Genomic DNA, 14,843 nt, shown 5'->3' on the forward strand with positions numbered 1-14,843 from the left:
ATCTTGTAACTGTTCATCCTTCAGCTGAGCTACATGGTTACAGATCCCAGCTCTCCTCTTTTCTGCCTTGGCACAGCACCAGTATAGTAATAGTAATAACTACTTCCATAATCATTCAGCATATATTTCTAGAGTACCTACCCTGCGTCAGGCACTGTGCTAGGTTCTGAGCATACAATAGTAAACAAGACAAATTCCCTGTCTTCATGGAACACAAAGAGTAAACAAAATATTTACAGATTGTGATGAGTAGTAGTGTTCTGAAAAGAACAGGGTCTCTCTGAGGAGGCGGTGTTTAAGCTGAAAGATGGCGGTCATGGTGGTGCTTGCTGGGCACTGTTCAAAGCACCTTGTATTAAGGTGCTATTCAGCAACCTAATGAGGTACATGTTTTATCCAGTGTAGGAGTGTTCCCGTTTCTCTGCATCCTGGCCAACACCTGTCGTTTCCTGACTTATCAATTTTAGCCATTCTGACTGGTGTGAGGTGGTATCTCACTGTGGTTTTGATTTATATTTCTCTAATGCCAAGTGATGTTGAGAACTTTTTCATGTGTTTGTTGGCCATCTGGATGTCTTCTGTGGCAAAATATCTGTTCACATCCTCTGCCCATTTCTTGATTGGATTATTTATTCTTTGGGCGTTGAGTTTGATAAATTTTTTATAGATTTTGGATACTAGCCCTTTATCTGCTACATCATTTGCAAATATCTTCTCCCATTCTGTTGGTTGTCTTTTGGTTTGTTGACTGTTTCCTTTGCTGTGCAAAAAAAGCTTTTGATCTTGATTAAGTCCCAGTAGTTCATTTTTGCCCTTGCTTCCCTTGTCTTTGGTGATGTTTCTAGGAAGAAGTTGCTGCAGCTGAGGTCGAAGACGTTGCTGTCTGTGTTCTCCTCAAGGATTTTGATGGATTCCTATCTCACATTGATGTCTTTAATCTATTTTGGGTCTATTTTTGTGTGTGGTGTAAGGAAATGGTCCAGTTTCATTCTTCTGCATGCAGCTGTCCAATTTTCCCAACACCATTTGTTGAAGAGGCTGTTTTTTTCCATTAGACATTCTTTCCTGCTTTGTCAAAGATTAGTTGACCACAGAATTCAGGCTCTCTGTTCTCTTCCACTGATCTGTGTCTGTTTTTGTGAAAGTGCCATACTGTCTTGATGATTACAGCTTTGTAACAGAGCTTAAAGTCTGGAATTGTGATGCCGCCAACTTTGGTTTTCTTTTTCAACATTCCTCTGGCTATTTTGGGGTCTTTTCTGGTTCCCTATAAATTTTAGGATTATTTGTTCCATTTCTTTGGAAAACATTGATGGTATTTTGATAGGGATTGTGTTAAATGTGTAATTGCTTTAGGTAGCATATACACTATATATATTTCACAATATTCTTCCAAACCATGAGCATGGAATATTTTTCAATTTCTTTCATGAGTACTCTATAGATTTCTGAGTACAGATTGTTTGCCGCTTTGGTTAGGTTTATTCCTAGGTATCTTATGGTTTGGGGTGCAATTGTAAATGGGATCGACTCCTTAATTTCTCTTTCTTCTGTCTTGCTGTTGATGTATAGAAATGCAACTGGTTTCTGTGCATTGATTTTATATTCTGACACTTTGCTGAATTCCTATATGAGTTCTTACAGTTTTGGAGTGGAGTCTTTTTGGGTTTTCCACATGAAGTATCATATCATCTGCAAAGAGTGAGAGTTTGACTTCTTTGCCGAATTGGATGCCTTTGATTTCTTTTTGTTGTCTGATTGCTGAGGCTAGGACTTCTAGTACTATGTTGAATAGCAGTAATGACAGTGGACAGCCCTGCCATGTTCCTGACCTTCAGGGAAAAGCTCTTAGTTTCTCCCCATTGGGAATGATATTCGCTGTGGGTTTTTCATAGATGGCTTTTATGATATTGAGGTATGTACCCTCTATCCCTACACTGTGAAGAGCTTTGGTCAAGAATGGATGCTGTACTTTGTCAAATGCTTTTTTAACATCTATTTAGAGTATCATATGGTTCTTGTTCTTTCTTTTATTAATGTATTATATCACATTGACTGATTTGCACGATGTTGAACCAACCATGCAGCCAGGAGTAAATCCCACTTGGTCATGGTGAATAATCCTTTTAATGTACTATTGGATCCTATTGGCTAGTACTTTGGTAAGAATTTTTGCATCCATGTTCATCAGGGATATTGGTCTGTAATTTTCCTTTTTAATAGGGTCTTTCTCTGGTTTGGGGATCCAAGGTAATGCTGACCTCATAAAATGAGTTTGGAAGTTTTCCTCCCGTTTCTATTTTTTTGGAACAGTTTCGGGAGAAAAGGTATTACTTCTTTAAATGTTTGGTAGAATTCCCCTGGGTAGCCATCTGGCCCTGGACTTGTTTGAGATTTTTCATGACTTCAATTTCCTTGCTGGTTATGGGTCTGTTCAGGTTTTCTATTTCTTCCTGGTTCAGTTTTGTCAGTTTATATGTCTCTAGGAATGCATCCATTTCTTCCAGATTGTCTATCTCTGGCACACAGCCCTATTTGGACTCTCCAAACCCAGCCAATTTCTGCAGCATGCTCCTGCACCCCTCCTTCTCGGGAGGAAGGGGGTGGGTCTCTCTGGACCTACCACTTGTGGGGTCCCTGCTCAAAGAGCAGTGACCCGACTGTGCTGGGAATCATGGTTAATGGCAACCCTGAGCTGAGAGCCCACTCCATCTTTGCAGCCAGCTTACCCGCTCCAACACCCGGGAGCTCTGCCACACTCATGGACCCCTGGTCTTTCTGTGGCCCCAAGGGACCTGAGACCACATTGTCTCAGCAAGGGCTCCACTCCCCACTTAACCTCTGGAGCAGCATCCCTCAGTGGAGTAGACCTATAAAAGTTGCGACTCTGTGCTCCTCTGTTCTATTGCTTGCCAGGAGCTGGCCCCTCCCCACCACAATCCGTCTTCCCATATATCGCCTCAGATTCACTTCTCTGAACATCCTACCTTCCAGAAAGTGGTCACTTTTCCATTCCTAGAATTGCTGCTATTCTTTTCTTCGATATCTTTTTGAGTTCATAGGTGTTCAGAATGGTTTGATAATTATCTAGCTGAATTCCTGGGACCCAACGAAATTTAGGTCTCCTACTCCTCCACCATGTTGCTCCTCCTTCCCACTTAAATATATTTTATTTCATTTTATTTATTTATTTGACAGAGATCACAAATAGGCAGAGGCAGGCAGAGAAAGAGAGGAGGAAGCAGGCTCCCCGCAGAGCAGAGAGCCCAATGTGGGGCTTATTCCCAGGACCCTGGGATCATGACCTGAGCCAAAGGCAGAGGCTTTAACCCACTGAGCCATGCAGGCACCCCTTCACTTAAATATTTTTAATGCTTTTCCAGGACCTACTTTGATGACCAATGGAGTCCATCCAGAAGCATTTTGAGACCCTAGGGTATAGTTCTAAAGAGAAGCCATCAGATATCTGATCCTTTTACTAGTTTTCCCTCCTCCTCTCTCCCTCAACTTCCCTAGCACCATTTTCAGGACATCTCATTTATTTAGTAGACAGATCAGTCTAAGTTCTCACACATCTCAGTTTTCATCAAATTTCCTTCCTGGAGAAGGAAAGATGCCTGCCCCTACCCAGGAGCTCTGCATTTTGTAGCCTTTATTTCTGCTCTGGTTTGTACTCTCCAGCTCATCTCCTTCCTCTTGCATGTCCCATACATACCCACCAGCATTTATGCTGGAGTCACCAGCCTCTATCCAGGTACCAGGCACAAGATTTTGAGGGAGATGCCCATGAGGTCAAACACTGAAGCTGCTACTAAGGAATTAAGGGATCTTGAACAGTGACTTGACCTTTCTGAGTTTCTGTTTCCTTTTATGTACCATCATGCTAAAATAATTCTTACCTAATAGAATGATGGCAAGAATTTTCTAGAGGAAAAAAGTAGACACTGTTAGTTCCTTTTCTCTCTTCCCCTCCCAGCAAAGTGGGTGAAATGTCAATGAGTTACGCCCATAGGAAGGGAGTCTGTGAGCTACTCTGAGCTGTTGTGTCCCTACCATGCAGAACTGCTGTTCCTGCTTTTCTGTTTCTGCCTTCATGATATACCAGCTCCCAAGGGAATTATCGGTCTTTGATCTGTTAAACATAAGACACAAGTGTGGGAGAGGGAGAAATAAGAATTTTCACTTCAACTAAAGGGCAAGTCTAGTTTTGAGAATGTAAGTCTTAAATACTTTTCAGTTGTTTCTCTTTCTTAGTCACAGCAAAACTCCATTGTTTATCTGCTGTTCTCAGGGCTCTTCTCTCCTCAGGACCTCATCCTGGATCTTGATTAGGGTAACTAATCATCACACTCAAAACTAGCCATTTCAGCACTAAAAGTCCCAGGACACCTCAGGAGGCTGGTCGTCCTCACTAGCAATGACCCTGTCACTACTGAATGCATATTTTCCGAGTCTTGTGCTCTGGCTGGCTGCTGCCCAGTGCTGAATAACCTAAGAATCAAGTTTGTGTTTAAGACTAGCAAGTAGAGGCACCAAAAGTTAAGGGAAAAAATTATTAAGAATTACATTTATTTTTGAAAGCATTGAAATAGTTACCATGGGATAAGTCAGAACTTTAACTTCACTACACTTATGGTTTATTTTACATCTGTTTATGAATTATACTTGGGCAGGAGCCCCATAATCTCAGCTTATGGTCTCAGAAGGTCTTCAGAGTAGCCTCTTTGCAGAATTTAAGACAAAAACCAGACGTTCATATTTGCCCACATACTTGCTGGTATTCTCCATTCCTCCTTCACATCCTGATTTCCAGCCAGGATCATTTCCTTTTAGCACAAAGAACTTCCTTTAGAATCATGTACTGCAGACCTACTGGCAACAGCTTCAATTGTCTGAAAATATCTTTATTTTGCCTTCATTTTTCAAGGATATTTTTTCCCACTGGCTATAGAATTCCAACTTGAATTTTGTTTTAGCATTTTAGAGCGATCATTCCACACTCTGACTTACATTGTTTCTGATGAGAAGCAGGCATCATTTTTACTGTTGCCCAGAATGGTAATGTGACCTTTTAACAGTTTGACTACAATGTTCATAGTTGTGGAGGCAGGGGTAAGATAGGGGAGGAAGAACACAGGTCTATACAACAATATTATCAATATTTTAGTTCTTAGGTTGATTCTGTTAACCTGGAAAAAAAAAAAAAAAGAAAGAAAGAACGGGTTATTTTACCAGCTAACTGAGTTTATTCTGGAATAGCAGAGGAATTGCAGTTTTGGGACCAGCAAACTATGGCAAAACAGGCAAGTCTGCAGAACAGAGGAGAGGGGCCTGCTTTTACAGGGTGAAGGGAGGAACCTGGGAGACTTTTCTGCTGAGTTCTCCTTGGCTACGTTGTTGCTGGGCAAGGAGGAATTCTTCCTTTTTCCTATTGGGGTATGGAAATAAGTAAGCTTCTTTCTGTTGACGAATGCTAGGTTTGCTTCTTACCATCAGAGCTAGTGTGTGAGAGCTTCCCCTTCAGGGCTTCCTGACTCCATTTTAAATGAGGTTTCCTTTATTTTCACAGTTAGACTGGGTTGTAGATTCACAGATGTTCATTTTTATAATGCTTTATAATTTACATATGTCACATGGTTTCTTTGGTGTTTAACACAATGAAATCACAAAACTGTATGTATTTAACATTTTAAGAGTGATTGAATGGTTCCAAAATGGAGATACCAACTCCTTCCATAAATCTGGCTGTGACTGTGGAGCAGGGAAATAGGGTAGTGGCTAGAGTAGCATGTGAAGTAAAGGGAAGGTTTTGGGGGTTGGTTTTGTTTAATACGGGAATGGCTACAGCTTTCTTTATGTGAATGCAATGGTCCCATAAAAGAATGGGAAGATGCAGGAGAAGAAGAGAAAGGATGGTCCTTGAGTCAGAGAGGGCATGGGATGCAGAACACAGGTGGAGGTAGCCTTTTGAGAGCAAAAAGAAAACACCTTGAAGCATGAAGGAAGATGGAGAAGATCAAGAATATGGGTGCTAAAGCAAGTGGGATTAGAAATTTGGTGGTAGTGTTTCCCATTTGATGGAAGCTTCTATTTTCTTTACTTTTTTTTCTTTTAAGATTTTATTTATTTGACAGAGAGAGCACAAGCAGGGGGGAGCAGCAGGCAGAGGCAGAAGGAGAAGCAGGCTCCCTGCCAATCAAGGAGCCCAACATGGGGCTCCATCCCAGGACACTGGGATCATCATCCCAGCCAAAGGCAGATGCTTAACCACCTGAGCCACCCAGGTGCCCATCTATTTTCTCTTCTTGTCTCTTGTTGTCTTCTGTTTTTTGTAATGTCTCAGGCCTTGTCAACAGTAGAAGTGAGAGTTAGGGACAGAAGGGCAGCAACCCTGTCCTATTACCCTCATTTGAGAATGTCATCTGTTCTGCCTCCTCCTAAGGCTAGCCTTGGCCCTGAAGGTTGAAGGGGAGCATTTTGAGAGGCTGCTGGGCTCTTCTCAACCAGTGTCCTAGGACCACTGTAGCTAACCTGCTTCAGGGCCAGGCAAGCAACCCGTCCCTACAGGAGGAGAGACTCTGCAAGCACTGGCTCAACTGTTCTGGCCTCACCACAAGCTCTAAGGGAAGGCCTGATCCTTCACTTCACGTTGAAATGATGCCCTAGAGCCAGAAACGTGGCTCTAGGTTTCTGGCTCAGAAACACGTCCAGCTTTTGTGAAACAGGGTTTTTTCCACCCCTTCCCCAACGGTGTAGTGGTTACAGGTCTCTGTGTGACATTAGTCAAGTCTGATCTTGCTGAGTCTGTTTCCTTCCTCACTTGTCAGATGGGGTTATCAGGCCTCACGGGGAGGTTATAGAATACCAAGTGCCACAGAGATAGGGAACAGAGGCCGACCCTTAGCTCTGCTTCTCATGACTGCCTCCTTTCCGGCTATCGCCGCTTTCAGAAGAAGAGGAGGAGGTGGGTGGCCGTTGAGCAGGACTGCTGCACGCCAGCCAGTGGCGGTGTCGTAGTACTTGCGCATTAGTCAAGTTCTGCTGCCTCTGCTTTGTCTTACCTCCCATGATCAAGGACCTCTTCGCTGGGACAGCTTCCTGGTTTTATTGAAAGTTACGTCTGATTCTGTTTGCTTAGCTGCTTGTGGGTAAATTAGTTTTATCAACTTCCCTAAAGGGGAGGAAAGAGAAGATGAGACAGCAGCATCTCATATGTTGTTTTCCCCCAAGTTTCTGTCCTCTGCTCTTGCAGCTGTTTCTTTGGGGAAATCTCAACCACTTCCAAGTATTTAAGTTATTTACAGTTTGACGATCCATCAAATCCTTATCTTCGTCTATAGACTTCTCTCCCATGCTGCAGACACACTTGAATCCAGCCGCATCCTAGCCATCTTTTCCTTGATGTGTCACAAACAGTGCACTATGTCCAAAACTTGAGCTTGGCACCTCCCTTTGCACAGCCTTTCTGCCAGAAGCGTGTCCTCTTTCCCCTCTCTTGCTCCTTTACCCCCCTACCCCAGAGCTCTTCTGTTACCAGGATCTGTTAATTCAGCCCACTAAATATCATCTACGTGTACTCACTTCCCACCATCCTGTTATCTGTCTTCATCATCTCTCTCATGACTCCTAACCAGTCTCACTCATGTCCACGCTTTCCCACAGCTGGAAGGCAGGCGGACTCTTCAGGGTTGCCAAAAAGCAAAAACCTTTTTATAATTTAAAAACCCATATTCCTGGGGCGCCTGGGTGGCTCAGTGGGTTAAGCCTCTGCCTTCAGCTCGAGTCATGATCTCAGGGTCCTGGGATCCAGCCCCATGTCGGACTCTCTGCTCAGAGGTGAGCCTGCTTCCCCCCCCCCCCGCCCACTGCCCCGTCTGCCTTTCTACTTGTCATCTCTGTCAAATAAATAAATATTAAAAAAATAAAAACCCATATTCCTAAGCCACCTATCAAATCTGAGTGCCCCATTTATTTGCCCTCTCAGCAGCGTGTGACATAGTCGATCTCTCTCTCTCCTTTAAACACTTTCTTCACTTGTTTCTAAGGCATCAATTCCTCTCAGTTCTCCACCTCCTTCATGGCTGTTCCCGCTCAGCCGCCTTTGCTGGTTCCTCCTTATTTCCTCTACTTGTTAACAAAGGAGTAACCGCGGGCAGAGTCTAGACTGCTCCATTTACATTTGTTTTCCAGATGACCCCATCTGATCTCAGAGCTTTAAATCCTTTCTATGTGCTGACCACTGCTACTGTTATCTTCACTCAGACTTTTGTAAACTCTAGGCTCATGTGGCCAGCTGCCTACCCAACAGCTCCACTTAGGTATTTAACAGATACTTCAAATTAACACTCACTCCAGATTTGATTCCTCAAAGCTGTTCCTCAGTCTTCCCCATCTCAGTTACCAGACACCCTATCCTTCTAGTACTGTGGTTTAGACCAAAACCCTTAGAATCCCCCTGACACCTCTATTTCCAATCCACCAAGAAATTCTGGCAGCTCTGTCTTTAAAATACATCCAGATCTAATTTATCACCACACCAACCATTACCACCACGGTCTAAACCACTGTCACCTCTTACCTAGATTATTGCAGAAATCTCACTTGCCTTTCTGCTTCTGCCCTTGCCCCTGGCAACCCATTCCCCATACAGCATCTGTTAACCTTTTAAGATGTTGAGTAAATCCTGTGACTTCTCTCCTTGGAACCCTCCAGTAACTTCTCATTAATGACTAGGAGAGCCAGAACTGGGCCTGAGGACACGTAGGCCAGAGCGTAGGGAGGTAATTTCGGCCTCAAACTTGACACATACATCTTCTGGCAAATTAAAGTCATAGTCCTGAACTAGGTTCAGAGAGGATAGAAGTCCCCTTCCCTCAGGAGCTCACAGTTCCCCAGGGGAGCCAGCTTTATATCTCAGTCCTCCAGCTCCTATCAAGTACCTGTCATGCTTAAAGGGCTGGACTTGGTACTACGGACTGTGTCTGCAGGGAGCTCGGTTCCTAGGGGTACTGGCCTCCAAACCGCTCACTAGCTTTCCCAAGTGATATTAGCCTACAATAACACTTATGGAAAACAAGACAAAAAAGAATGAATTTAGGGAAAAGAAGACAGAGCCACAACAGTGGCTTGAGTAGAATTCAGAGATGAAGGAAAGGTTTTATAAGCTGTGATTCTGGAGAAAAGAAACCTCTCAGGGAATCAGCAGAATTTGGCAACTCAGAGGTCCAAGCAGTGTACGCTAGAAAGGAGGTCAAAGGTAGGGAGGGATTGAACTCAAACAGAACAGTCAGGTTGGGATAGGAATCAGAAGCAAAGAGCAAAAGTAACCTATCATCTGAGTTTTGGTGTCCTTGCCTGCCTGCACGGCATTTCTTTACTGTGAGATGGGCCTTGTCTTGTTCTGTGCCCTCCTGCCAAGGCCAGGCTCTCCACACAGCAGGAACAAGTTCCCGGATGAACCACAGGCATGGGGCCAGGTGCTGTTGTTCCTGAGGAGTAAATAAATCTTTTTGAGAGAGAACTGTATGAGTGTTAGCTATTATTATTTTTATCATCATTACTATTGAGATGTCTCCCCTCTTATTTATTGTTCCATTTTGGGGGAAACTGGTACAATGAAACGCTAAGGGATAGGGGCGTGATCAAAAGCTTAGCACCAGGAACTGGGAGCTGGGAAGTTAAGCCCCACAGAGCAGCCCTGAAGTATGGAAGCAGTTTTCAAGCTATAGTGGTAGACTCTTTGCTCCATTCAGACCCTGAGTTAGAAGCCCAGGGTGATACACCACCCCTATCTGAGGGTAACAGATCTAGCCTCAGAAGTCTCTGGTCTGCCTGTATATGAGTCTTAAGGCTTTAAGTTTGCCTCTCTTCTCACAGGAGTTCAAAGAATTTTTTCTGTCTCTTGGTTTCCCTTCCTCAGGCCTAGAGGCATCTAAGAGATGCACAGTCCTGGTAGAGAAACCCAGCTTCCATAAAACCGTCAGATCTGGTCAGCTGGGGCCCAAGGGAACTTCCTGAGCCCAGTATCCTCTCTCTTCAGCCTGTGGTCTAAGCCTGATGGCTGAGATGTCCCTCTTAATGTACTGCCTCAGTTCTTTGAGCCACCAAGTCCCCAGCTCTCTGCAGAGTGCCAAGAAGAATCCTAAAGGTCCAAGGGTTTTTGATAAAGTCCACACAGAGCTTTTGGGAGATGAGCTCCCTTGCCAAGGGTGTACAGAAGTCAGGGGTAACAGCCAGAATTGGCTGGTGCCCACCCTGACCCAGAATGCAACTTGGCAGGCACCTCACAGGAAAGGGCCCACAGGACCTTTGGGCAGGCACAGGGCTCAAGTTGCCTGAGATACTCTGAAGCCAGAGTGTGGGAGGAGCAAGGACCTCTTCCAGAAGTGACACTTTAACCCTTCCCTCTCAGGAGTCGGGACTTTCAACCCCTCTCCCTAGCAGGGTGTGAGTTCAGAGGGTCAAAGGGTCTTGATTTAGTTAGGCCTCTTCATTCTATAGATGGGGAGACTGAGACCCAGGGTGAGGGAGTGGCTCTAGTCCCTATAGAATGGGCCTCTTGTCCGGGAAGGCTCCTCAGAGGAAGGATAGGGAAAGAAGTGGGTGTGGTGAGGAATGGAGGGAGCATGTAGGTGGTGAGAACCACGTGACCAGGCTCTACTGCAGGAGCAGAGGGTGAGCTCAGAGTAGGGAGCCCAGCCACACTGCACTTGAGCGGAGTGATCAGGTTTAGGATTGGCCTCTCAGGGCTAGGCCCCTGGTCTGTGTCTTGTCCCCACATTTCCCCTGCTCTTAGCTGTAGCTGCTGAATCTGCAAACTCTCTTTAGCCCAAGGAAGTCCTAATTCCAGCCTTCGGAGAGGACTCTGGGAGCCACCCCAGGGGAAGGCAGCCAGCCAAGGGGGTGAAAGTTGAGGAAGGCAGGCAGCTGTACTGAACTATCTCTGGGGCAGCAATCTGTTGGCAAGCCTACCTAGCCAGCCAGAATCAGGGAGCTGTTTACTTTCAGTTTTTAGCTCTTGCAAAAGTTTTGTTTCAGCAACTAAGTCTGTGTTTATGTTACTTAAGGGAATCGCTCTAGAAAAGAACAAAACTTCAGCCCTGATGCCAGGTCCAGAGGTTCACTGGGCAGAGGGCAGTGGAGTGGGGAGAGCTTGGCCAGGCCTGGGGGCATGCCTTGGGGAGGTACAGTACCTTACTTCTACTCTGCCCAGGTGAGGTCTGAGAACAGCAAGTCCTCTCTGTAGCAGGTTTTTTTTGTTTTTTTTTGTTTTTTTAAGATTTTATCCATTTATTTCACGTAGCAGGTGTTTTACAAGATGTAGCCGACCAGACCCTTGGTCACGTATGAATTTCATTTCGCCTTCATAGTAGACCTGGATTAGAAGGCCAAACAGAAGTTCTTAGTTCCCTTTGGTAACAAAGATACCGAGACCCAGAGAAAGAGTGTGTCTTGGCATCAAGCAAGTGGATAGTTGAGTTTGGCCACAGACAATTTTCCTTCCACTCTACCCCACTGCCTCCCTTCTGAGAGTCCCAGGAACACCCTGAAGCAGGGGTGAGTGGGGAGACTGCACCCACCACCTTCCGGCAGATGATCTGTTCAAGAGGATCCACTGGGGGACTAGAGTGGAGAGAACCCAGAATATAGTGGCTTGGACCAGACCACATTTCAGCCCAAAGAAGAGGGCTGGGCCTCGGGGCGCCTGGGTGGCTCAGTGGGTTAAAGCCTCTGCCTCCAGCTCAGGTCATGATCCCGGGGTCCTGGGATCGAGCCCCGCATCGGGCTCTCTGCTCAGATGGGAGCCTGCTTCCTCCTCTCTCTCTGCCTGCCTCTCTGCCTACTTGGGATCTCTGTCTGTCAAATAAATAAATAAAATCTTTAAAAAAAAAAAGAAAAGAAAAGAAAGAAAAAGAAGAGGGCTGGGCCTTCCTGAGGGAGGTTTTAGAGAAGATACTATGTCACAGGGACCTGGCCAAAGAAGGATCCACCAGCTGGAAGCCGTTCCTGAGTGACAGAGCACCTCCTCTCCCATCATCTGTTCATGGAGCCCAGCCACGCTGCAGTTGGGCTGGGGGCTCAAATTTAGGATTTGTCTCTCAGGGCTAGGCCCCTGGTCTATGTATCTTGTCCCCATTTCTGCCCTGCTCCTAGCTGTGGCTGCTGAATCTGCTACTCTCTAGCCCCAACAAGTCCTAGTCCCAGCCTAGGGGAAGGCAGCCAGCCAAGTGGGTGGAAGTCGAGCAAGGCAGGCATCTGTACTGAGCGAGGGGCCCTGCTCAGGGCTTGGGCCCCCAGGGCTCCAGCAGGAGCATGCGAGGGTTTCGGAGGAGCAGTCAGAACGTGGAGGGGTGTCCTTGCTCTGAGCAATTTCACCTCTGCCCAGCGCCTCCATAGTTGTGTGTTTTGGAGTAATAACTGATGAAGGAAGAACCTTTACTCCCAGTCAAGATGTTTTTTAGACCCTAATGAGGTCAACAAAAGCCAAATGCTGCTGAGTGTGTGTTCTCTGTCCTTCCACACCCCTGCCCTGCCTAGTACACAGAGCCAAGCCCTGTCCCTGGGCCTGGGCCATACAGATAAAGCCCCCTGGGTTGCCGGTGCGGGTGTGAATGCTGGGAAGTTGGTTGAACCAGCCACACTTGATTCAGCTCCAGGGCAGATGTTGGCCCAGCCAGTCAGGTGCGGGCCTGTGCTCATGCTGTTACCCCCAGTGAAATGACCTCATTCCACCTCCAGTTGAGCTGCCACTCTGCCCATCTAGGATCTCACCTCTGTGTGAAGCCTCCCCTGTCCATCCTGGCTGTCATGAATTGCTCCCTTCTCCATGCTTCCGAGTTCTAAGCTTCATCTCTGTGATTGTTGGGTGGGTTGGCATCTGTCTTCTCCCCTCTAGCCTGAGCAGCCCTGTGGGGACAGAAACCATGGCTACGTATTGTCCTTAGAAATTGATCGGGTTGAGGGGCGCCTGAATAACTCAGTCGGTTAAGCATCTGCTTTCAGCTCAGGTCATAATCCCAGGGTCCTAGAATGGAGCCCTACATTGGGCTCCCCGCTCAGCAGCGGACCGTGCTTCTCCCTCTCCCACTGCCCCTCCCCCCCCATCATGCATGTGCATGCTCCAAAAAAAAAAAACAAAAAAAAAAAAAACGCTTAATAAATTTATTTATTTTAAAAAAATTGATCGGGTTGAATTGATGAGTCACTAACAAAGTTCTTTAATGGTCATTTCATAAACTGAAGTACCCAACTGACCCTTCCAGGGATGGAAAATAAGACCTACCAGAACTTCTTGAAAACAGTGCTTCTCTTCTGGCAGATGAGGACACAGAAGCTTGGTTTAGGATTTGAGATAGGGGACTATGGTCTTAGGCCTGTTTTCCCATTTAGCTTTTAAAACAAACATCTCTGTCCCCTTTCACTGTAGCAGAGAAAGAAATGGAAAGTTAAGGTACAGCTGGTGACCCAGAAAATGTGTCTGCGTGGAGCCAGGGCACTAGAAGGGGATTCATCATTACCTCTAAATCCTAAATAGCTCACAAGACAACAGTCTTAGATCTTGGGAGTACAGAGGGGTATATGAAGATTTAATGTGCTTCCAAGAGCCTGAGAGAATTTGACCTAACCAAAGGCCTGGCACATGGTAGGCCAACAACACTGGTTCTAGAATGAATGAATAAGATGTTTTTTGTAAGAGGCAGCCTCCTCCCGACCCAGTTTCAGCCTCTGGTCACCAGGGCTTGGTCCCACCCATTACTGGTCTAGCAGTTACCGACCTCCCATCTTGGACCTGGCACAGTTGGAGTCATAAGCATCAGATTCAGTCCGTGTCTTGCAGGAGCACCCATCCAGTGTAGAGGAGGAGGGCAACAACCAGGGACTGGACAATTAGTCTATCCTGGCCTATGGCATTATACAGCACCTCTCATATTTTGGAAGGAAGAACTCCAGTCATGAGCAAAGAGTAGTTTTCCTTTTTTCCTTTTAGCCTAGGCCTCCCTAGAAGACATGGAGCTGTGGGTTGGTTCTCAGGCAACCCTAACTGTGGGCTATCAGTGGTGAGAGTTTGCTCAGGTTCTGTAGACCCCTTCAGCATTTAGAATTCCAGATTGGCAGGTAGTCCTCAAGGCTGCCTGGCTATCCACTCCCCTTATCACATTCTGACTGCTTTTCTAATTTTTTTAGTAGATCACTCTGTCCTCTCGGTGCCATGGAAGTCAAGAACTGGGTTCTGAGGGCACGTGGGTGGCTTAGTTAAGTATCTGCCTTTGACTCCGGTCATGATCTCAGGGTCCTGGGATCGAGCCCACACATTGGGCTCCCTGTTAGGAATCCATCAGCAGGGAGTCTGCTTCTCCCTCTCCTCTGCCCACCCCCCACTCATGCTCTCTCTCAAATAAATAAATACAATATTTAAAATAAAAAAGAACAAGAACTGGGTTCTGTTCATTTCTGTCTCCTCACAGTAGGCGTTGAAAAGGTTAAGTGAAGGAAGGGGATTACTAAATGTTACTGATCCCAGAAGCAACTCCCTGGGCCTCAGTTTCCCATTTGCAGAATCACAAGGGGCATGGAGGTAGTTTCAGATCTCTGGGGTCTCCACCAAACTGATTCTTGGTGCCTGGGGAGTGGTGCAGTGAGCTGCCTATGCCTCCATCAGCTTGTGAAGACCTCAGCACATGGATTTGGAGACAGAGATACCCATCCATAGGGCAGGCTGCATGCTATTGAGGTCAGCCAAGTTCACCTGTGGTGGCGACTCCCATCTCCTTTTAGCACTGCCTCTTCCTGTCAACTGGCTGCCTGGGTTGGCTTTTTTGTATAGCTTTGAGCTATTCCAGGGC

The 14,843-nt window shown here is 46.0% G+C and overlaps 1 protein-coding gene across 9 annotated transcripts in view; it reads left to right on the plus strand.

Moving 5' to 3' along the window:
* The window catches only part of C2CD3 (C2 domain containing 3 centriole elongation regulator), a 143,190-nt gene that overhangs the window by 126,854 nt on the left and 1,493 nt on the right, over nucleotides 1-14,843 (plus strand). For 5 of the 9 annotated variants that reach the window (XM_032853105.1, XM_032853102.1, XM_032853103.1 and 2 more), the window contains one exon: nucleotides 11,067-11,183. The exons of 3 other annotated variants lie outside the window; for them this stretch is intronic. In XM_032853105.1, the coding sequence (XP_032708996.1) occupies nucleotides 11,067-11,183 (117 nt within the window). Of the gene's footprint in view, nucleotides 1-11,066; nucleotides 11,249-11,305; nucleotides 11,686-14,843 lie in introns of those variants that run through there. One more of the 9 variants, XM_032853107.1, reaches the window with a different exon arrangement.

Source organism: Lontra canadensis, unplaced genomic scaffold, assembly GCF_010015895.1.
Source record: "Lontra canadensis isolate GAN:19392208 unplaced genomic scaffold, GSC_riverotter_1.0 scaffold7, whole genome shotgun sequence".
NCBI lineage: Eukaryota > Metazoa > Chordata > Mammalia > Carnivora > Mustelidae > Lontra > Lontra canadensis.